This window comes from Typopeltis vanoorti, chromosome 6 (assembly GCF_054136105.1).
Source record: "Typopeltis vanoorti isolate ZY-2024b chromosome 6, IOZ_Tvanoo_1.0, whole genome shotgun sequence".
NCBI lineage: Eukaryota > Metazoa > Arthropoda > Arachnida > Uropygi > Thelyphonidae > Typopeltis > Typopeltis vanoorti.
Genome location: NC_143554.1, coordinates 92,123,262 through 92,149,319, shown reverse-complemented (window position 1 = coordinate 92,149,319; position 26,058 = coordinate 92,123,262). Strand labels below are relative to the sequence as shown.

The 26,058-nt window shown below is 37.5% G+C and overlaps 1 protein-coding gene across 1 annotated transcript in view; it reads right to left on the bottom strand.

The window, feature by feature from the left end:
* The window catches only part of LOC150105706 (medium-chain acyl-CoA ligase ACSF2, mitochondrial-like), a 140,853-nt gene that overhangs the window by 27,694 nt on the left and 87,101 nt on the right, over positions 1-26,058 (bottom strand). The window contains exons 7-10 of the mRNA XM_090395023.1: positions 25,484-25,560; positions 24,120-24,227; positions 12,243-12,391; positions 202-343 (exon numbers count right to left, since the gene is read on the bottom strand). Coding sequence (XP_090251149.1) covers positions 202-343; positions 12,243-12,391; positions 24,120-24,227; positions 25,484-25,560 — 476 coding nt within the window. The remainder of the gene's footprint in view (positions 1-201; positions 344-12,242; positions 12,392-24,119; positions 24,228-25,483; positions 25,561-26,058) is intronic.

Here is a 26,058-nt window from a genome sequence, read left to right as displayed (position 1 = left end):
TGGAATCAGAAGGGCTTATCTAGGTGGAGTGATGCAATTATAAGTGCCTTAAAACATAAAATCCAACAGTATTGGAGTTCTGACAAAGAACAGATTAACCTGGAGTAAGATTCTTAAAAAGGAAGCTAGTAATAAGTTAATCATGCAGTACTATCATAATGATAATGGTATAACCCTTAATCACATCTTTTATTTACCAACCTGAACTTCTGCCACTTCAGAATGTGTATGCAAGAATTCTTCAATTTCTCGGGGATAAATGTTTTCTCCTCCTCTAATAATCATATCTTTGATTCTTCCGACAATTCTGATATATCCTTCTTCATCTATAATTCCAGTATCGCTAAAGATAAAGTAATTTTTTAACTGTGAGATTATATGCATGATGCATTAGTGAAACAGAAATTACCACAATAAAATACCTTTAAATGCAAATTTTAATAAAATAATTTTATAAAACATGACTGGTATGTTCACATTAATGAACACCAAGCAATAATGAATTATTATATGTTCATTAATAAAGAAATAATAATCAATAAGCCTAAGTGAATTTATGCTCCACTGATCTTCTAATTACCCAACCTTCATAAGAATGAACTTTCAATTAGCCTTGAGTGGTTTAGCATGTTACTGATTTCTGCTATTATACAGCACCATGTAGTTGTACCTTCAGCTATTCAACTTTTCATTTATCTGACTGACAAATTGTTCTTCCACTGTGGTTGGATAATCAAAGAATTATTGTTATATAATTTGATTATATTGTCATAATGCAAGGTGGAAGAGAAGAGCAGTGATAACGAATGAGATGACAACAAGAATGTGTAGGAAGAGGTCTGGAATATGTGGAGTACATTTGAGGATGGAGGTATGCAAGAGATGAATTGCATTTGAATGCTGAAGAGCACAGGCATTTGGAGAGATTATTATTTTCTGGGCAAGTGAGTGTGTCAAGGCACAGAAACTAGAATTTTATGGATGGAATGTAGCAAGGATAGCCTCGTGTGTGGAGTAGTGGCTTCAGAAATGAGAGGGTGTACATTTATTACGGTGCCAAGTAAAGTATGAAAGGAGTAATAATGATTATAAGAATACTAGGCAATGCACTGGTTTTTCTGTATACAAATGCTAGGAACATTAGAAATAAAGGGAATGAATTTGTGGCATTGATTAACTCAGTCTTTCCAAAGGTTGTTAGTATCAGTGAAATTTGGTTAACTGAGAAGGATAGAAATTAAAGGGTATAACATATTTCAGAAGGATAGGGAAAGTAAATGTGCTGGTGGTGGAGTACCACTCCACCACCACATGATAAGAGATGAATTGTACCCTCTCAGGGTGAAGAGAATCACAGTAAAAATAATACTAATGGCTTTGAAAGTATATGGTGTGAGATGGGTGTTTATAAGACAAGATATTTAGTGGGATGTTACCACAGATAAGGGAATATAGATGATGATGAGCAGAAAATGTTTAGGCAAATTAGTTTCATAATATGATATAGTTCAGAGGATCTGATTATGACTGAGATGTCAAACTTGTCCCCAGTTGGCGAGAGTGACCACATAGTCCTGAGTTAGAGGGTGAATAGGCATATGGTGGGTATCAGGACAGAAGGTACCGATGTGAAATTATAAGTCAGGCGACTATCATAGACTGGAAACCAGCTTGCGGCAATACAATGGATGAAAGAATTTGAAGGAAGAAGGGTCAGTAGTGTATGGGAGATAATTAAGGAAAAACTGTTCACAGCAATGGAATCTTGTATAACCTTGAGTGAAGATAAAGCAATTTGGAGTCAAATAAATGACAAGAGAAATTAAAGAAGAAATGCAGATGAAAGAGAGATTATGGAAGACATAAAGAGAGGTCGAACAATTTCATGAGGAACATAAGAGTCAGGCTAGGAAAGTGACTATCACTGTAAGGAGAGCAAAATCAGAATGAGAGGAGACTAGCGCTATAATTCAAGGAGAATCATACAGAGTTTTTTTTGATGGAGAGAGAGATGGGAATTGGGAATTAGGTGATAATTTTAGATTACATAGTTCAACTATTTAATGCCTGTGTAGCTCAGTGGATGTGGCGTTTGCACACCACCGCGCTAGGCCGCACGAAGGAAGTCTTGGTTTCGAGTCTAGTCGGCGACTAGAGGAAATTTTTCTAAGCCTTTTTTCGACCGGTTCCCGAGTTAGTCGATCTCTGGCACGGGCAAGCAGGTTTTTCCTCCCGGAAACTCGGGTTTTTCGTCCTGTAAAACTCAAGAAAATCGACCGTAGAACCCACATTATTTCAGACATTAAATATATTGTGTTAGGGTTAGAGACCACGAGATGGCGGCACATTTGAGCCGTCTCTCTTCACTGCGTACCGCTTAATTAGTGATAGCCTTGGGCCATCTGTCTCTGATTGGGTACCAGTGGAGATTGAACTGCCCACTCAGTCTCCAAAAGTTAGATAGGGCTAAATGGCCTCGCCTACTCCCGTATATACGGGAATAAAAAAAAAAAAAAAAAAAAAAAAAAGGCGTTAGCTGATATATATATATATATATAACTATTTAATGATCACTTTTTTTTTTTTTTTTTTTTTTTTTTTTTTTTGAGTGTTCCATCCTGGTAAGCAAGTTTTATTCTTAGAAGGATAACAAGTAGTGAAGTGTTAGATGTGAATAAAGAGGATGTATTCCAAATACTGAGTAAGCTAAATGTCAATTAGATAAGTGGTTTAGATTGAATTTCATGTGTTTTAAGGGAATGTGCTCTGGAAGTGACCTTGTCATTAACTTGGCTGTTTAATGAAAGTCTTGCAATGGGACAGTTCCTGGAGAGTGGAAAGAGGGTAAAATAGGCCATGGCCTAAGGGTGGTGATAGAATGGAGTATCTATAGGCCTGTATTGGTAAGAACTTTTATACAGAACTGGGCAGTTGAGAGCATTATTATTTATACAGGCCAACATGAATTTGTTCAAGGGTGATCTTGTTTCAGTAATCTGGTTACTTTTTACAACAGAGTTACAAGAGCAGTGGATTTATATAAAGGCATACAATGTCTGTTTTTTGGATTTTTCAAAAGGCACTTGATAGGATGGTAAATGACAAGTTGGTTTTTAGGTTGCAACATATGAGTTTTGGTATCAGGTTAGTGGATTGGATTGGTGATTGATTTCCTGATAAATATCAGAGAGTTGTATATGGGGGAGCAGTACTGGGGAATAGGAAAAGTTACAAGTGGAGTTCTACAGGGTTCAGTACTGGGACCCCTTACTATTCAATCTTTCTGCCAATGATATTGTTACAGGACTACAGGGAGATGTTCAGTTTTTTGCAGATGATCTTGGGAAGATTATTAGTAACAGTGCTGATGTTTTGGTCCTTCAAGAGGATTTGAACAAGCTGGAAAGGTGGACAAATGAATGGGGAATGTCAGATTAATGCAAATACATGTAAGGTTTTAAAATTTGGATCCACAGATAGGATATTTCATACTCACTTGGTGGAGCTATACTAGAATACCTGTAGGAAGCAAGGGATCTTGGGGTGATTGCAAGTTGAAATTCAGAGGATATATTGCAAACTTGTGAAGACATCTCAGAGAACTGCTGCAATGTTGAGAAGAACACTGACCATGAGAAATAGAAGTATGGCGGGTCCATTGTATGAAGCTTTGATCAGATCACATCTTGATTTTCTGTGCAGAGATCTGGTCACAGAGATTTGACGGAGTTGAAGTCATCTTGGAGAGGATGCAGGGACAATATCAGGACTGTATAATATTGATTATATCCCGTGTGGTAACCAGGGTTAAAGAATAGTCCCAATGTAGCCCATGCATGTCGTAAAAGGCGACTAAAATTGGTACCCAGTACCCGGGGTATAGCTGGGTTCCTTCTTGTAAGGTTGGGCACAGGGCTAACAACTCTGTCCTGTAAAAACTCATTTGTTAAGAAAGTCAAAAGGAAAATTAGCCAGAAACGGACTTCGTGGGACAACAGAAAAAGGATTATGAATATTGGTTTGGAAGCTGGAATGTCTTGAGCCTGAACAGACCAGGAACATTGAAGAGAGTGTGTGAGGAGCTACAGAGATATAGTGCGGATAACAGCATTGCAGGAGGTGAGATGGAAAGGAAGTGGCATATTTGATACCAGAACACATACTATTTTTTACAGTGAAGGAGATCAAAAAGCCTTTGGCACTGCATTTTTGGTTAATAAAAAATGGAAACACTTGGTTCTTGATTTTAGACTAGTTAATGAACGACTTTGTGTACTGAGAATAAAGTTTAAGATATTCAATATTTCACTTATATGTGAACATGCACCAACTAAGGACTCTTGTGGAAGACGATGAATTTCTATGAATTATTGGAGAAGATACATGATCAGGCACCGAAACATGATGTAAAAATGCTTCTAGGAGAAATGAATGCCAAAATAAGAAAGGAAGAGACTGTCTGACCAACAATTGGAAGAGAGATAGTGCACACAAAGAAAGTAATGAAAATAGCATGAGACTAATTGATTTTGCAAGTAGCAAAAATATGATCATATGTACAACCTGTTTTCCACATAAAAAAGTACATAAAGTTACCTGGAGATCGGCAGATGGAATAATGGAAAATCAGATAGATCATAAACTTTCAACATCTTTCTCTAAATCCAGAGTAATTTAAGAAAAAAAGGTGGCAAACCTTTTGGCAACTCCTATAGGTAGAGATGACCTTGCTACGGCTTCTGCCTGGTATCTCCAACTCTGGGCCTGGCTCCCACCGAAGAGACCTCAATAAAGGTCGAAACTAGTATGGGTAGTGGCCAATCCCTTAATGCATAACAGTATATATATCCACAAGGAGATGTGTTTTGCATTATGGGAGATACTGGGATAGGAGTGTTGGTAGTAGTGTTGGTATCTTACCCAAGTAAGATAGTACAACACTATATACTCAGTCCTGAAGATATTTTCAGGCGCAAACTTTGTTTGCTCTCACTGGGATAAAGGATTAAACTAAATTTATTATAGATCATGTGATGATTGATAGAGACATGCGACAGATATCATTGATGTAAGAAGTTTTAGAGGAGCAGATTGTGATACAGATCATTACTCGTTAAGAATTAAATATAAACAAAGGATAAAAATTAATAAAGTAGGTAGAGGAAAGAGAACACCAAGATATGACATCCAAAAATTAAAAGATGGAAAAATCAGATAAAAATATATTGAAAGATTGAGAGAAGAAATAAATGAAGAAAATGAGGATGAATATATAAATAATATGACTATAGATAAAAAATGGGAAGGGATCAAGAATAAAATTACTAAAGTGGCTGAAGAAGTCCTGGGATTCAGAAACAATGATAAAAGAAATGAATGGTATGATTTGGAATGTAGAAAATGTGTTGAAAACAGAAATACAGCTCGTCGAAAGATGCTTGGACAAAAAACTTGAGCAAATGAGAATGAATATAGAGAAAAACAAAAACAAGCCAAAAAGATGTGTAGAAGAAAGAAACGTGAATTGGAAAAGGCAAGGCTAAATGAAATTGAGATTTTGAAGAATACAGGACAAATTAAGAAAATGTATAATAAGATAAAGGAAATTAAAGGCAGATTTCAACCCAGAACAACTTTCTGCAGCGACCATGAGGGAAACTTGCTCAGTGGAAAGGAGGACATTTTGAGAAGGTGGGCAGAATATTTTGAAGATCTCCTTCAGGACAAAACAAGCTTGGTAAATAACGTTCCAGAAGAAGACGAGTTTAATGAATCCCCGGCAAGTATGGGAAAAGCTGAGACAGAGGAAGCACCAGAATTAAACGAGGTGGAATTAGCCCTAAAGAGAATGAAAAATAATAAAGCACCTGGTGAAGATGGAATACCAGTTGAGCTATTAAAATACAGTGGGCAATCACTATTAATCAAAAAACATAAGTGCTTGTCAGAGGTCTACTGAATGAGACACTGCTGTTATCGTTCCTATACATAAGAAAAATGACAAGTCTCTGTGCCAAAATTATAGAGGAATATTACTGTTAGCAGTAATTTACAAAATATTTGCAAGGGTACTGGCAACTAGATTAGAACCCTTTATAGAAAAAACGCTGGGCAACTACCAATGTGGCTTTAGGTATGATAGATCAACAAGAAACCAGATTTTTACAGTACGAACTATAATGGAGAAATGCTACAAGAAGCCACCTGTCACTTGGCTACTGCTGCATCTCAATCATATATACATATTGTTACTGTCCTCTCCAGGTAAAACAAAGGGCGCAATGAGATAAAGAAAACCCACACGTCTTTGTTTCTAATTGTGGAAAATTCTTAACTGCAGATCACAGCTTGCCAATATTAGTGATAGTATGGGTGGTTTAAGCCACACATCTTCAGGGTTCTTTGTTCTGATGCTGCCAAAATCTTTTTTGAGTCTTGTACACCATGCTAGTGAAATTCATATATACATGAATGTGTGTGCGCGTGCACACACACACACACACACACACACACACACACACACACACACACACACACACACAAAGCACAACATGACAATGAATCACTCACAGTTAACACATGACAATAATACAAAAATAGACATCAAGAATCATGCATATATTGATATCATATACAAACACTTATAATCTGAAGAATGAGATGCAACGTGATGGCAACAACTTAAATGAGTGATTTATGCAAAGCTGCCATTGATAATTATACTGTCTTCTGCAGCATTATTACTACCATCACTCAAAATCATGATCCCATAATTATTCTTTTTTCACCACATAAATGAAAAAATTGCTTGAAATTTAGAACATTTAGATGACTAAAGTTGATGCTTTATTTTAAATGTGAATAAATCATTAAAATAAGATTCCTTAACAAAGCCTTACTTTTCCCAATAAAATTCGCATTGCTATTTTATCAATTCTGAATTTCAGCACTTCCTGCCATCTCTGAGACTCCAAAAATATAAAACTAGTATAGCTTGTTTTAATACGACCCTGGTGTAGTAAAAGGAAAATCTTATCTTCTTTACTGTCCTTTGGACTGGATGAATGTTAAAAGACTTAAGAAAACCACACATTCTGGTTCCTTTATCAAAACTACAGGGTGATTAGTTCATTATTATTATTATTACCCCAAGACCTCATGAAGTCAAAGACTCATCTGGGAGGTCCTTTTATCACACACACAGCTCATCATACCATGCCTTAAACACACTCAAACTCCTTGCAGACACCACACTCTCAGGCAAGGCATTCCAATCATTTACAAATCTGCATGAAAAAAACCTGCCTCTCACTCCCCTACTCACACCCTCTTTATAGTTTCCAGGGATGACCTCTGGTTCTCCCTCTATCTCCCACTATTTTCTGTAGAACTTCTCCAGCATTGATCCTATAACAACCCCTTACCAACTTGTAGGTCTCTATCATATCTCCCCTCTTCCTCCTGTCCACCAGACTCTGCAAATTACATCTTCTCAATCTTTCCTCATACTCGACATTCCAGAGGTCACAAACTACTTAGTCAGTCGCCTTTGGACCCTTTTCAACATCTCTTCATCCTTCTAAAAACCAGGTGACCAAATCTAGGCACAATAGTCCATATGTGGCCTAATCAAAGCCTTATACAACGGAACAAGAATCTCCCTGCTTCTACATGTCAGTTTACTCTGCATCATTCCCAGAAGCCTTTGTGTTGTCTTCACACTTTTGGCCGTGTCCCCCCTAAATTTCAGATCCTTATCCACTATCACCCCCAGATCTCTTATTTCCTCCACTTCCAACAATATATCCTCACCAAGCATAAATTCTGCACCCCATCTTTGTTATCCAAATTTTAAAACCTTACATTTTGCAACATTGAACTCACATCCCCATTTGTGTGCCCAATCCCATCACTCAATTTATTCAAGTCTTCTTGTAAGGCCACAACATCTTCACTACTTTTCATGGTTCATCCCAACTTTGCATCATCTGCAAACAACTGAATATCTCCATCCAAATCTTCACCAATATCATTAATATACAAGTTAAACAGTAATGGCCTAAAACAGACCCCTGAGGCACTCCACTAGTGACTTTCCTTTTCCTGGATATCGCTCCCCCATACTCAACTTGTTGATACCTATCGGATAGCCAGTCTCCATTCCAATGCACTAATCTAATATCCAACCCCATCTGCTCTAGTTTGACTGCAACTTATCGTGAGGTACTCTATCAAAAGCCTTTGCAAAATCCAAATATATTACTGTGTATCCTTCTCCTCTGTCCAAGGAAGCAGTCACTTTATTGTAATAAGTAAGTATATTACTAAAACATGACCTCCCTTTAACAAATCCATGCTGTCCATCAAAGATAACACCATTGTGGTAGGCCTATAGTTTGATGCTCGAGTTCGATCACCTCCTTTATGAAGTGGCACAATCTTGCCCTCCTTAGGAACTTGACCGAGTGTAAGACTCATAAAAAGTCCCACCAAAAAAGTCATCCAGTCCCACCATTTAATTCCAGTCTATCTAATTTATCTTCTTTAGTTCTCTTCACTGTATAGTGTTGATTAAAGAACATTCAATAAATCAACCATTTCTTTGGACACAGTTACTTTCTAAACACAGTTACTTCTAACTCAAGATGACACCTGTTTTTTTATTGATGTTTTGTATGCAGTTCTTGATTAATGATGCAATTCATATAGATATCAGGAAATTATAAGGAATTGAGAAATCAAAAAAATGACCCAATATTATTATTATACTGTGGAGTCAATGACTCATCACAGGAGGTCCTCTATCACTCACACCGGTGAAATTTTAAGTGATGGTGCTGCATATACAAAAGAAAAATAATTCATTTTTAATAACCCTTTTTATTAATAAGTATTACATATTAAAAAATCTGCTTTATTAAAATATTATTTGAAAATAAAATCCATTCTTCTTCTATTTTTGCCTTGACAAAATTTTTCATTAAAAATATTTCTTCCTCACCATGAATGAACACACACCAATAATAAAAGTTTCATATCTCCCAGAAATAACATCTGTAGCAACACTGCTCAAGGAGCAGTGTCGGATTCACTTGTTATGTGCAGTGACAAGTGCAAACGAATACTAGCGAGTCTAGCCGAAACTGACGAACGTGATAATTCCGATGCTGCATTAGATCGCAGTATATTTGTTTCATGTAACAATAATTGAAAAATATAATTCTTTTCATATTTTCAACAGTGAAACTCATCATAATTCAGCCTTATATCTATAATAAATAAATAATTATATGTTATTTTAACAGAATAAAATGAGATTTACCAAAAATATTTCACCCTAACCATGAACACACACACATCAAAATAAAAGTTTTGTATTTCCCAAAAATAACATGCGCAAGCATACAATTTATCTGTAGCGACACTGCTCAAAGAGCAGTGTCAGATTCACTTGTTATGTGCAGTAACAAGTGAAAATGAATATCGGCGAGTCTAGCCAGAACTGACCGAACGTGATAATTCCGACATTGCATTAGATCGCAGTGCATTTGTTTCATAATGTAAAGCGTTAATCGAACAATTCCAATTATTAACTATTCAATCAATGTCGAAACATAAGCTGTAACTTTTAACATGTTGTATTGCATTTATATAATGTTGTAAGCATTGTTATTATTTATAAACACACACAAAATTTAATTTTTTCGTTTTTTTTTCTGGGGGTGCTGCAGTGTCGCAGTGCTTATGTGTAAGCTGCCACTGCTTGAATGCATACACTGTCTCCATTACCATCAACAGGGTGTAGCATAAAGGCAGCCTGCCTCACGGCACGGTTTAATAAGGATGCTCATTCAGCCATATTGCACTTTCTGCACTTGCTACGCTAACAATTCCTGTTAATAAGGAATTCACACTCTCCTTATAATCTGTCAGGGGCAATATTTAATTGTTTGCCTCAGGGCATGATCTAATCTGACGACAGCCCTGACTGTCTCCACACTTCCAGGCAATGCATCCAACCACACCCACAATTCTTCATGCAAAAAAACCTACTCTTCATCCCTTTACTCACACCCTCCTTATGCAGCTTCCAGAGATGGCATCTTGTTCTCCCCCATCTCTACTCATTCCATGAAAAATCTGATCCACATTAATCTAGTAATAACTGCTTACCAACATGTCTTGATCGTGTTTCCTCTTGTCCTTCCCTCCACTAGACTGCAATTTGCATTCTCTCAATCCGTCTTCATACTTTACATTCCAGACACAAGAAACCACATTAGTCAATCATTTCTGAACCCATTCCAACATCTCTTCGTACTTTTGAAAACCCGATGACCAAATCTACTCAGAGTAAATCATTTGCAGTCTGATCAAAGCCTTATACAATGGAATCATGATATCCTTACATGTCAATGTTCTATTACTATTATTATTATCATAAGACCCTATGAAGTCACAGACTCATCTAGAAGGGCCTTTTGACTCGTTATACTGTGCCTTAAACACATTAAAATTCTCTGTAGACACCACGCCCTAAAGCAATGCATTCCAATCATTCACAACTCTCCATGCAAAAATCCTGCTTCTCACTCCCTTGCTCACATCCTCCTTATACAGCTTTGAGAGAGATGACCTCTGGTTATCCCCCTGATCTCCCACTGTTTTCTGTAGAACCTCTTCAACACTGATCTTATAATAATCCCTTACTAACTTGTAGGTCTCTGTCATATCTCCCTACATTTCCCACCATTTTATGAAAAGTCTCTTCAATGTTAATCCTATAGCAACCCCTTACCAACTTGTACGTCTCTATCATATCACCCCCCCCCCTCTTCTTGCTATCCACTAGACTGTGCAAATTGCATCATTTCACCTTTCTTCATATTCAGCACTCCAGAGATCAGAAACTATTTTCAATTGCCTCTGGACCCTCACCAACATCTCTTCATCCTTTTGAAAACCAGGTGACTAAATCTGTGTACAGAATTGGCCTAACCATATGTGGCCTTATCAGAGCCTTATACAATGGAACCAGAATCTTCTTACTTCTACAAGACAGTGTCCATTGCAATATTTCCAGAATTCCTTGTGTAGTGCTCACAATTTTGGAAATATGTCCTCTAAAGTTTAGATTCTTATCCACCATCAACCCCAAGATCTCTTATTTCCTCCACCTCCAACCTCCCCACCAAGAGTAAATTCTACATTCCATCCTTTTTTTCCAAATTTTAAAACTATACATTTTTCAGCATTCAAATGGCATCCCCACTCCCACATCCCTTCACTCAGTGAAGGGATGTGGGAGTGGGGATTCAAGTCTATTCTTCTTCTTCTATGGCCACAACATCTGGTCCACTCCTCATAGTTTGTCCCAACTTTGCATCATCTGCAAACAGCTGTATATCCCCATTCAAATCAATCACTTCCAATTTTTCATTTCATAATATAGCTGTTATTTCTTTCTTACAGTTCCCAAGAGGTGATTACTGCCTAGGTATCACCTCATGGTCACTCTCACTAACTGGAGGGAGATTCAGCACCCCATTTATAAACATCCTCTGATGAGATAATCAAATCCATTACCCTAAATCCCCATGTACCCTCTATTACATATTGCCTAAGGTAGTTCCCCCTCATAAACTCAAGAAATTCATTCTCTTTGTCCCCACATTCTCTCCCTTGATTCCAGTCTATATTACTATAATTAGAATCATCCACAATGATCACCTTATTCTTATTAGCTAGACTGATTTGCCTATACATTTCCTTCTCACTGCCCTCCACATTATCAGGTCTATAGCAACACCCAAATACATATTTTATTCTGTTCACCTCCACCTCACACTATACTACTTCAAAACCACTTCTACTGTTCGCTACTTTTATATCCACCGTAGACGGAGATAACTCCTCTGCTACCATCAACAGCACCCCCCCCCTCCTATCTTGCCTATATTCATGAAAAAGATCATACCCATCCATCTCTATTCCTATCATAATGTCATCCTCATCTAACCATATCTCGCTTATTCCAACAACTCAGACCTTTGAGTGAATATACTCTATCAGTGCTTTGCTACAATTTCATTTCCTTTATTTCAGATACTTCTGGCATTTGTAAACATACATGCTAGCTTATTTCTGGTTCTATACATAAGGTTCTATATCAGTTAAAATAACCACCATACTTGACTTAAAGCATATTTTGAAAAAACATTTTCCTTCTTTATAGGACTTACCCAGTACGATACCATCTAGAAGAGTCTAATACTTCTTCAGTCTTGATTCGATCATCCCAGTAACCCAAGAAAGTACCAGGACCACGGCAGCAAATTTCACCTTGAGTTCCCACTGGAACAATTTTACCATCACGATCAATTACTTTAATCTGAAAAAGCATTTAAAAACATTTAAATTTTGAACAGTGCAGTGCAGTGCTCAATTTTAATTTTATCAATTCGCATTCAAATATATGTACACCACCAAAATGTCATGGTTAGGTTAGTTGGGCTGAAAATTAAATACTTTTTAAAAAAAAAATAATTGCAAGGAGTAAAATGAAAACTGGATATTGCAACATAGTAGTCCTGTGTTTATCATCTAATGCAGTGTTTCTCAAAGTGTGGTACGCGTACCCGGGGGGGGGGGGGGGTACGTGGCAATTTTCGGCTATGCATCATTAACGCATGGAATCATTATATTTCTCAACAAATAGTACAATTAGAGACAACTAAGATAAAAATGGCACTAACCAATGAATAACATCTCCTCTCGAACAGAAACTGCTGTATAGACTCAAGCAAAACCTTATGTTGCCAGTGCAACATATGGTTTTGCTTGACACCACTCCGTCGTGAACGTATTACAACTAAGAAATATATACCTATATAGTGAATATGTTTCAGATATTATGGAATTCAGTTGAAGAGAATTAGCATTTCAACTCAAACTCCATATTTACTTACATATAAATTCAAATAAAATAGACATTTACAATGAAATGTACTTCGTTTATTTATTATTTGATAAGGGGGTACTTGGTAATAATGAAAATTTAAGGGGTATACAGATATCTGAAGTTTGAGAAACACTGATCTAATGGAAGGAAGCAATCCATAGTTTGATCAAACTTGTACAATGGAATCATGATATTCTTACTCCTGCATGTCAGTGTTCTAAGCATCATTGTCATAATCTGCTATGCTGCTCTCACAATTTTTAGCAAAATGTCCCCAAAATTTCAGGTCCTTATCCATTATCACTCCCACATCTGTCTCCTGTATCTCTTAAGATATTCCTACCAATCTCATACTCTGCATCACATCTTTGATTCTCAAAATTTAAAACCTTGCACTTTGTGACATTGAACTGGTAGTCCAATCATTTGTCCATTTGCCCAATCTGTTCTGGTCCTCTTGCAAGGCTACAGCATCCATTCTACTTTTCATGGCTCTCTATCTAACTTTCCATCTTTAATAACTGATATCATCATTCAAGTTCTTCCTGGTGTCATTTACATACAAATTAAACAACAATGTCCCCCAATTCAGACACCTTGGCAACATCATTAGTGACTTGCCTCTTCTAGAATATCACTTCTCCATACCTATCAGATAGCCAATCTCCAATCCAACACACTAATCTACCATCAACCCGATTTGTTCTTACTTAATTACCAGCTTGTCATGTGGCAATCTATTGAAGACCTTTGCAAAATCTAAATATACTACTGTATATGCATTCCTCCTCTCCAATGCATTTATCACCTTGTTATAATAAGTAAGCAGATTACTAAAATGTGATCCTCCTTTAGCAAACCCATGCCATCCATCAAAGAAAATTTTGCTGCTTTCAACTCAGTTCTAAATTCTAATGCTCAGTAACCTCTAGCATTTTGACCACAACTCCAGACAAGCAGATTAGCATATAATTTGAAGCCTTAGTATTATCACCTCCTTTATGAAGCAGAATAATTTTGCCTTCTATCCACTCCTTTGGAATCTGGATCAATCTCTGAGGCACATTAACATTTCCTCAAAACACTTGGTATAGTGATATACCATCAGGTGTTTTGAGTGGCCTTACAGACACCAAGTTTACTCAATTTGATATATGTCCTGCTCACTCACCTTCAGTGGCTCTTACCCTCTTCCTACTGCTTTAAACTTCTGCATTATGTTACATTCACAAGGATGGAGTACCTTAATGAACTGCTCATTTAACTAGCACCTCATTCTATCATTATCACTGACCAACATCATCCTTCCATGATCATTCTTCCTTCTGCTGACCACATATCAAAAAAACTCCCTAGGATTTCTTTTGATCTCGTTTAACTGCTGCTCATATTTACACTTTTACTTCCCTTACCAAGTGAGTCACCTTCCATGCTTGCTCTTTGTTCTCCTCATGGAACTGATTATTACTACTCTTTGTGCTGCTTCTCTGCAATGAATTTTTCTTTGAGACTGCATGTTTCACATCTTCAGTCATCCATTTTACACTTACCTTATTTAATCTCCTAACTTCTGCAATACACTCCAACATTGCTTCTGCTAGATAGTTCCTGAGCAGGGACCAAGCAGCACTGATTTCCTTCCAATCCAATTCCATGATATAGCTGCAAGTAACCTCCTGAGTTTTTTGATTATGAAAAACTCAAGAGGTGGCTCATTTTATAGTTCCACATATATCCTTTTCTCACAGAAGTCCTGATATGGATGGTCACTTTCAGCTGTAGGAAGATTTGACACCTCATTAACATCCTCTGATGAGATGATCAAATCCAAGACCCTCGATCCTTGTGTACCATCTGTTATGTACTGCCCGTCCCTCAAAAATAGTCCAGAAATTCATTCTCTTTGGTTCCAGATGCTGTCGATTCATTCCAATCTATATCATCATAATTGAAATTGCCAATATTGATCACCCTTTACCTATACATTTGCTTCTCACTGCTCTTCACGTTATCAGATCTATAGTAACAACCACCAAACATTTCATTCTGTCTACTTCTATCTCACATCATACTGCTTCAAAACCATTGTCACTATTTGCTCCTTGCCTCTCCATCTTAGATGGGCACAACTCCTCTGCTATCATCAACAACACTCCTCTTCCCTTTCTGAAAAACATGAAAAACATATCCCTCTATCTCTATTCCTGATGGAATCTCATCCTCATCCAACTATGTCTCACTTATTCTGACAATTTTTGGACAAATGAACTATTAACTCTACAATTTCATTCCCCTTATTTCGAATACTCTTGGCATTTGTAAATATACACACTACCACTACCTCATTTCTGGTTCTATAACAAGTCCCACTACTCAGATATGAGTCCTCCATACTTTCCACTTGCCCCCCCCCCTATTTCCAAGAGCTATATGGAATTTCATTCCATATAGCTCTTGAGTACTTATTCTAATAACCCTGGCAATATACTCCAACATTACCATCAGTAATTGATCTCAAATAGTCTTAGTCATGAATGATTTCTCTACCCCTCAGCTGATGGCATTGTAGATCACTATCTGTTTCTTTCCTTGGTCATAATCTACTACTACATAATTTCACACATCTAACTTCCCATGTTAAATCTGCATGATTACTCTCATCCAGATGGTATCATAGAGTCTTCATCTTTTATCACCAATTGAAATATTAAATCCTCACTTGTGAAGATTGAAAAAGTTGTCTCTGACATATACTATAAGGTATCCCTAAACACCTAAAGAACTCATTTTCTCCTTATTCACACGTTCTTTTCCGCTTCCAATCACTGCTTCCATAGTTAAAATTAACCATTATTACCACCTACCTGTTAGTTACAAGTCTCATCTGCATGAAATTTCGGAATCATCTCTTTCCACAGTGCCTTGTCTATAGCAACAGTCCACCAAATATCTAAAATTCCTACTCACATCAGTCATGCACCAAATGGTCTCAAAGATATTATAAGAATCAGAAATAAACTTTTTGAAATATTAATTAAAAATGAATTACCTTCACAGCTAATAAATGCAGCTGGCAATATATATGAAAATATTATAACAGCAGAAACCAATGATATAATTACAGAAATGAAATGTAAGGTATTACTAAATATATGAAGAGCCAAAGGCTTTAATTCAGCGACATATAACTTGTTTAAGTTAAGGGATATTACATCTCAGATTGTTTCTTAGCCGAATAAGAAACTCAAAAGAGTTTCATGCCAAATATAGAAATTATATAAAGTTTGGCGATTCCAAGCGTAAGCAAATACCTGGATAGCAGCAACTGACCCTTAAGGTAAATATCAAGAATAATGATCTGAGCTTGCTCCACCTTTGCTGTGAGTTGCCTCAGCTTGCACTACCTTAAGGGTTAGTTGCTGCTATCCAGGTATTTGCTTACGCTTGGAATCGTCGAACTTTATATAATTTCTATATTCGGCATGAAACTCTTTTGAGTTTCTTATTCGGCTAAGAAACAATATGGGATGTAATATCCCTTAACTTAAACAAGTTATATGTCGCCAAATTGAAGCCTTTGGCTCTTCATATATTTAGTAACTTATTAGGACACCACTTGGCAATTCTCATAGAAGGGATGTAAGTTCTGTTCACTACAAACTTGGTATTAATTACGTATTTGGAAACACCTTCTGCTGCTTTCTATAATCATCAACGGGTGGCGGCAAATGACGAGCGAATGGTTTACCAGATCCAAGAGAATGGCCAACTGTTAAAATCAACCCCTGAAATACTTTGCTGTTTCCAGCAGCAGCACCTCGGCGCTTTTTCTGATCAGCAGAGCACAGATGTTTTCAGTGAGTGGGACATCACACGTCTTCCCGAGCACCTTAGCGCTCTGCATGACAGACCGATAACTGCTGAGGAAATTAAAAAAGCCTGCAAAACAATGAAGGCAAGGAAAACCCCAGGGTTAGATGGGTAGGGTTCGAATTCTACCGATCAATCTGGGACTACGTATTACCAGTTTTAGTAAAAATATTTAACGAATTCCTCACTTCAGAAAATATCCCCGAGGAATTCGTTAAAAGCTACACAATTTTTATCCCAAAGAAAGATTGGGATCGCACCTTGGCAGATAGCTGGCGACCGATCTCCCTAACTAATTCGGATTACAAAATATTTGCAAAAATTATCTGCAGCCGCATCAAATGCGGTATAGAACGAATCATAAGCTCCCAGGTTTACAGAATACCGGGAAGATCGATGGAATTAAATCTCTTTTTCTTAAGAGATCTAATCTGTCTGGCCAAAAACAAAAATTATCCTTTGGCACTTCTCTCTACGGATCTGGAAAAGCCGTTCGACAGCGTCAGACACACGCACTTTCAGGACATCCTTCAGAAAATAGGTGTGGGGTGGAAGCTTCGGCAAACAATCAAAAACATCTACGCAGAGGCCTCCACCCAAATAGCTATCAATGGGTTCCTCTCGGAACCCGTTCCTATTAAAAAGGGGGTACAACAGGGCTGCCCACTAAGCCCTCTCCTCTTCTCACTTGTGTTAGAACCCCTCATAAGAAAAACAGGTAACTCCCCTGCAGTTAGAGGAATACCATTACCCCTAGTTTCCAGACAGAGCAAAATTGTAGCCATATGCTGGTGATGTAGTGGCGATGCTCAGAGACTCTGAGTCCATCTACATTTATTTCGGCATTTTGCAAAAATTCAGCATGGCCAGTTGTCTTCACGTTAATACTTCAAAGACAAAAATGAAAATTTTTGGAAATTTCCATAGAAATAACCTTCCCTGTGGTTTAGTCCTGCAAACTCAGCCCCTAACAGTACTAGGCGTCCCATTCACGGCGAACCCGGTACTGCCTGTTAAGAAACTGCAGGAAGAGTGTGAAAAGAAACTAAAACCATTTAAACCCAATTATTTCTCCTTCCACGGAAGAACAGTGATAATAAAAACAGTAATAATCCCCATGCTAATGCATACAATAAATATAACCAATATAAAAAATACCCAAGAGATCAACTTTACAAAATACTAATAGTTTTTTTTGGAACGGAAGAAGCCATGAGGTTAAAAAAGAATATCTAAATCTCAAAACCAATGAAGGGGTTTCTCACTTCCGAAATTAAACTGCCTATTCTATGCAAACACTCTCAAAACCATAGGGAAGGCCTTAAAATCTAACCATATTTCAGAATCCCTAATTAAATACTTTCTAGGGCATTTTCTCCCCTACTTCGGGACCATGGGACATGCTGATCCCAGCGCAGAGGTTGTGCCAGAATGGTATAATCCATTATGCCAACAGCTTAAAAAAATTTAAAACCGAAGGGAGGGAAATCCTAAAATTAAAACCACAAGCAAGATATTGGGAGTTCTTTCAACTTTCCAGATGTGATACACCAAATATAGAAACTAACATGGAAACGCTATTTCAAAATATCAGAAATAGCTGGGGACAGCCATTTCACCGCGACCTGGCATGCGAATAGCCTATGGTCAGCTACCGGTGAAACTGGTTATGTCCCGATACAATTCAAGACTGTGCGACCCCTTCTGCAACGTCTGCCAGAGCGTTGAAACGATGGGACATTTCTTTTACTTGTGCCCCCCCACCCGACATGTCTGGCAGAGATTAAGCGCAGTACTGGGAATCCAGCCGCTTACACTAGAGGAGGTCTTGTACCTGCAATTTCCCCCACCAGTCAAGAAAATTCAGAAATTTACAATTTTCCTCATCAACGTAATCAAGTATCACATCTGGAAAGTGCGGAAAAAGTTTGAAATCAGCAACGAAAACATAATACAAGCCAGAATACTCAGCGGGATCTATTTCTACCTCCCTAGGTTTTTCACACAAGAAAGGCATATACTAGGGGACGGGAGGTTTGTAAATAAATGGTGCAAACCTCCTATCCTCTGTGTCCTTAGACAGGGCCTAATCATACCGTGTCTGTTCCTTTAAAAAGTAACGTGCTTTTCTTTTTCTTTCTTCACAGGTTCTTACAGTTCATATAGGTGGGGCAGATCTGAGAACCCGGGCTGCGAAGGCTTACTGCGAGGTGGTGCTGCCTTGGGGCAGCATCTCTCGGGCCAGATTCTTCCCCCAAATCTTGTTTTCCCTGTGGTGTAAGGTTGGCCAGTTCTTTACTGCTTCTTTTATATATATTAAAAAAAAAAAAAAGAAGTTCATAACTTTTTTATGCTCTAATACACGCAGTAATTTTACCTTTTGACTCCCATAGCTAAGTGTTCTTTTTTCTTTTGGAAAAAAAAAATAAAAAAAAAAATAAAAAAAATAAAAAATCCGGCTTAAGTTTTATACTAAAACAGATGTTAGGAGAGGACCTCCATAGACAACTGGTTAGTTAAATTGTTAATTTTTTAATTGTTCACTATTTTACGAACGCATATAAGAAAAGTTTATTTCAAAGTTTTTTTTTTTAAAGAATAGGTGCAAGGAGAAGATGTTCACAGACCTTTTAGCCACAACCTCTGGGTTATACAGCTAAACAGGCTGACTGAGGCCTCTTTACTACCTCCTACTATCATACTTTACCTTTTCGCTCTCTTCCCCTCTTACTACCAGCTGACTCTCAGCAATCTTTTATACTCCAAAGCCCGATGATGAAAGACATGAACTCCCATTGTACCTACTCACTGATGAGACCTCAATGAATGAGTAGTGACCTTCTCTCATAATGTTGAACAATAATACAGCTCCTAGGAGCTAAGTTCACATTATGGGTAAATATCAAGAATAGTGATCGGAACTTGCTCCACCTTTGCTATGAGTTGCCTCAGCTTGCACTACCTTAAGGGTTAGTTGCTGCTATCCAGGTATTTGCTTATGCTTGGAATTGCCAAACTATATAATTTCTATATTTGGCATGAAACTCTCTTGAGTTTCTTATTCGGCTAAGAAACAATATGGGATGTAATATCCATTAACTTAAACAAGTTATATGTTGCCGAATTGAAGTCTTTGACTCTTCATGTATTTAGTAACTTATTAGGACACCACTTGGCAATTCTCATAGAAGGGATGTAAGTTCTGTTCGCTACAAACTTGGTATTAATTAGGTCTACCTACTCACTGATGAGACCCCAATGAGGGTGGAAACCAGTGCGGGGCGGATCTGGCTTTGAGAGGCTCCACTTGGAGGTAGGTTTTATGCCTGTCTCTGAGTGGGGCCACCGCTGAGATTATGGCTCTGCTTGGTGGTGGGGTGAGCCTGCCACTGGGTAGAGCCAATGCTGAGTTCTTCTCGGTGACGGGGTGAGCCTGTCATCGAGTGGAACAATGCTGAGTTGGGCGATCTTTCGGGATCATCTTATTTTTAGAGCCCGCTTCACCTATACATAAGGTTGAAACCGGTCTGAGTAGTGACCTTCTCTCATGATGTTGAACAATAATACAGCTCCTAGGAGCTAAGTTCACATTATGGGTAAATATCAAGAATAGTGATCAGAGCTTGCTCCACCTTTGTTATGAGTTGCCTCAGCTTGCACTACCTTAAGGGTCAGTTGCTGCTATCCAGGTATTTGCTTACGCTTGGAATCGCCGAACTTTATATAATTTCTATATTTGGCATGAAACTCTTTTGAGTTTCTTATTCGGCTAAGAAACAGTAAGGTATTATATTCAAGGATGAAAAGATCACATACTTTGTATCATGTAGATGGTACTGGATTGCAGGAAATTGACCAGGATAGGGATTTGGGGGTAATGGTGGGCAGATATTTGAATTTCAGAAGATATACTGCAAAATTTGACAAAATAGCTCAAAGGATGACTTGGATGGTAAAGAACACATTAACAGTAGAGAAAGGGAGGTTATTATTCCTCTTTATAAGGTTGTAATTTGGCCACAACATGATTACTGTGGACAGATTTGGTCACTTGGGTTTCTTGGGGGGGGGATCAGGAGTTGGTGGAGAGGATTCAGAGCCAAGTGACCAAGATGGTGACAGATCTGTGGAATGCTTCCTGAGAGGAAAGACTGGAGATGTATGAATTGCATTAGTTAGCAGATGAAAGAGAGAGAACACACTGGAAACTTATAAGTTACTATAGGAATTTTATATGATTGGCAGAAAATAAATTTTTCAATACATGATGAATAAAGAGAGAACAAGAGGTCTTTCCTGGAAGTTGTATAAGAGTGTGCAGACTAGATTTTTTGCTTGATGAGTGGAATGGATTGCCAGAGGTAGTTGTGAGTACCACAATGATGAATGAGTTTAAGGAGAGGGATGGTAGGCAATGGTACAACATACTGGCACCTGTATTAAACAGTGATATCTGATATAAAGATGCATTTAGAAATTTGTAATGTTCAGTAATTTTTTACATGTTTACCTGGTATTCAAATAAGCTTAGTTATTTAATGAAATTTGCATTTTTATTACTCCTATTGTTAAGATATTTGATATAACTATTTTTAGAATTTTAAATTACTTTCATGTAGATATATTAACATGTTCATGTGAATGTGAATGTATTAATATATAAGTACAGTCCTGCTTGAGGCAAGTTGCACCTCAATCAGGACTGCTCTGTATTTTAGTGTTACAATAAAACTTTGACTTTGTTTGGTTTGCGACTATACAGTATGGTGTTCATTCCAATTGTTACTAATTACACTAAATACTTTTTTTTTACTAAATGCAGCATACATTGACTGCATCTATGTGCTGTTTTTAGTGCTACAATCAAAATTTACTTTGTTTCACCTGGCATCTGTGCAGTATGGTGCTTGTTGGGGTAGATGTCCTTCACTATACAGGGCCATTTTCATTCTGGCACTAAACTACTAATATATATATATATATATATATATATATATATATATAGGACACACACTGATGTCTGGCCTGAAGGTCGAGTACAATGAGTTAATTTGTCCATTTCCTTTACAAACATGTTAAAGTATATCATTTTACTAGATTTTATTTGTTCATTTAAGAAGTAATACTAAAAAAAATTGTCTTGAACCATAAAGGATTACTAATTTCTTTTACCGTTTCACAGTTAAGAATTAAAAACAAATGAGAAAATGAGTGAAGAGTAACTACAAAGGCTGAGTCAGAGACTGTTTTTGTTCATTATGATATCAGTGTCCAGCAGCAAGGAATGACTGGTCAAGTTGTTGGGCTGTTGATAAAAAAAACTTCTGTGCCAAATATAACTGGCTAAATTATCAAAATAAGAGATATGGATGCAGGATCATTGTTAGGGTATGTCGTCCCTACATTCAAGAAAATGTGTTTTTTTAATGGTTGAGATACAATTTTGCCAGATTTCTCTGCACTCCATGCTTGCTCCTAGCTATTGCCTTAGTTATTGGATTATTCCAGTCCTGTTTGGATGTGCATTATGTAAATGAATGAAAAGAACTCTTGGAGTGGAAAAGAAGGGCATGAAATTTCTACAGAATGAGCAACAACAAAGTTACCTATTTTGGTGAAAGACAGCTACTATCCTTGAAAAAGAAAACATTATCACAATATGGAGTAACAACATAGGTAAATACTTTTTTTAGCTTTCTTTTCACATCCTTTTAATCTCCATCCAATATTTCCCAATAGGTATTGTGTGATTAAACGTCAGCATGGGTTCCCTGCAATGTGTGTTGACTCCATGGAGATACTTTGTATAATAATAATAATAAAGAGAGGTGTAAGGCAGGGATGTAGCATCTCTTCAATTCTTTTCAATATATATATATATATATATACTAGGGGGCTCCGTCCCGTGACGCCTACAGTGCCTTCAAACACTTAATCATAATCTAGGTAATTATATTTACACAATCCACCTCATTAAGTTTCAAATATTCCAATGATATGATAGCAAGAACATACTCTATCATAAAATTCAATCATAAGTACACATATAATTAATCAAAGAAAATTCAATAGCTCAATATTTTCTCCGAGGGAAATTAACTACGCTCATGCTTCACTCATTAGCAATTACACACATTTACGAGAAATGTTAACACTCTAAATACTATCTCCTTAAACTAGATAATTTAACAGTTCGATAGGGAATTCTTTCTTAATTCACAGACAATGAATAGATAGACTCACGTGGGTCTTTTCCTATCTTGTATTCTTGTATGTGTCTTCCTTCCTTTTTTTTCTTTTCCACCGCTTGAGGGGGGGGCGTTCTGTGTTTTGGAATTCTTCTTGAAGCATTACAGGGCTCCAACGAATAATCGTGGCAGCTGGCGGGATATAGGGTAGGCTTTCCGGCATCTTGAACTGCCTGGCGAAGGATTTCTGCATAGGTCGGGTTGTGCACTTACTCAACAGAGCGTCAGAGATTCAGGACCAATATGGAAAAATTTCTCCTTCATTTATCACCTCCAGATATCTTCAGGCTGTAACTGGAGCGGCTATCAGTGGATGGGTCTCTCCGTCTTCCCCACCGGAACCTCTTGTCCTCGATCTCTCATGGATGGATCACGCAGGATAAAGAAAAGGAAGCTCTTCCCAGTCAAGTCATCCTCAGAATCAAATCTTTTAAACACCAGTGTCCCTGCACCTTGGATTAAGTTTTTGGGACCCTTAACATTCCCGTGCGAGTCTTGCGAACAGTTTAGAAAACTCTGGATAATGTTTCTCGAATATTTGCCGACAATCTTACTTTCTCCCTTTACCTCCTTAATCCTGCCTAAGGGCCTTTCCTTTTGATACCACCGTGCCCTTTCAATATTGACCTTGAAGGTCATCTGCGACGGGACTTGTAAACAATTTTCAAAAGACATGCCGAATTTCAGGCGATGCTCTTGGTTTCAATATTTCTTCATCCCTTCTTAAACAATGAGAGAGTTAATTCCCTTTGGGCTTATTTTGCTCTTTATACAGATAACTTTACAGAAAATAAAAATACATTTGTACAAGAAAATTTAGGTGAATTCTCACTGTAAAAAGTCGATGTTTTAAATAATTTACGTTTTGGCAACATCGAAGTTTTACAATTTCACATAATTCAAATAATTATTAACCCAGCTTACGGCTGTGTTAATTCTTACATCCAGTCAAATCTTTTGTAAAAAAAAAACTACTTTAAACTTATTTGTTAAGCAAAATTATTAAAATAATAAAGTTTTGTACTATAAAAACATAATACCTCTATATGATCCAATGGTTTGCCAACAGTTTGAGTTCTCTTTTTTATGCTGTCAGATGGCAAAGTTAATGCTATGGTAGGGCTCATCTCAGTAGTTCCATAACCAACCTAGAAACAAAGAAATTGTGAGGCATAGCTTATTGCATTATTAAATCATGAACTCAAGACTTTATTATTATTATTATTATTATTCAGGCCTCCATAGAGTCAAAAGACTCATCGTGGGAGGCCCCCCCCCCTTGAGAAACACAAAGTCTATCATACCACTCCTTAAACTCACTGACCGTTTTCACTCTCACTACTCCATCAGGCAACACATTCCACGGTTCAACCACCCTCCATGCAAAGAAACCACTCCTCACCCTCTTGCTCACAGTTCCCTTTCGTAACTTCCAGGGATGGCCTCTTGTCATCACTCCTTCCCGCTGTTCAACCAAGCAAAAGAACACCCCAGTGTCAATCCAGTAACCACCTCTCAACAGTTTAAAAGTCTCAGTCATATCACCTCTCCTTCTTCTATCCACCAAACTCTGCAGTCCACATTCTCTCAGCCAATCCTCATAGCCTCTCAGCCTATCCTTGTACAGTCCTGAAACCATCTTTGTCATCCATCTTTGTATCATTTCCACAGTTAATTTATCCCCTTCAAATCCTGGGGAACAAATCTGAGAACAATAGTCCAAGTGTGGCATAGCTCCATGGTTCCATGAAAATTCATTGAAAACAGCTAATCAAAAGACAGTTTACTGAATGACAATTCATCGAAACAGCAATTCGCTGAACAACAATTTAATGAATGGCAATTCAACGAAAAGGCAATTTTTCGAATAAACATCTGGAAATATGTGTAGTATATTTCAGTATGTTTAGTGAACTGGTGTGTGTGCATGTGATGATTGAGGATGCTGAGACCCAATATCTTGTTCACCTTGTCCTGAAACCAATCCTGAATTAGTTTAAATTTCTGCACTACTATAATATTTACATTGGAGTGTCATTTTTATCCTAACATTCTTGACATTTATACAACACAGGCATGCATGCACACAATCAAAAAAAAAAGAAAAGAAAAAACCCGATCAAATCATTAAGTACCATCTAGTTTTGAAATTCTGCAAATACTCCTTTATCATCTGAATTGTTTGGGAAAAGTTATAACCAAGATAACTACAGAGAAATTTTGTATAGATAAGGCTAGGATTTGATAAAATGTTCATTTACAGCTTAGGGTGACTATGAATAAGACAAACTGAAATATGCACAGCATAAAATCTACCAACCATCACAAAGTTTATTAATTTTATTTTCTAAACATATTTAGATAATTAATTATTCTACAGAGAAGGAGTTTGTTTAAAGCTTACTGTCGTTCTTTGCATTTTCAATTTCTCTGCAACCTCTCTTAGAAGCTCCTCAGGACATGGTGCACCAGACATTGAACCTAAAAAGAACAGAATGTGTAGGAAATTCTGAATATAATGCCACTGTTTGCAATTCCAAATATTTCAAATGCCTATGACAACAATTTAGTTTAGCTAATTAATAATAATTATCGTATGATGATACACGGTCATGAGTCCCCTTTACGGGATGGTATGGCACCATCTTAGTCCACCCTCCGGGGCTCAGAACTGGCATAGCTGATGAATCAGGCTGGGTCAGTATTCCTGACTGTAATCAGTGTGTGTGTTCACGGGACCGGTTTGCCTGCTTGCAGGATGAAAAACCCCAGATAAACTGATGGAAAAAACCCACACCCAAGACCAGCTAACTTGGCTGTGGCTGAGAAAGATCCTTAAGCTCTTCGTGTTGTCGATGGAATCGAACCTAGGATACTCCTTCCCTAGGCATATGGTTGTGAAGCGCAAAGCCACTAGGCTAACCATGTGGACTTAGTTTAGCTATTCTGCTGGTATGTATATTTTGTGGGTAGAAGATG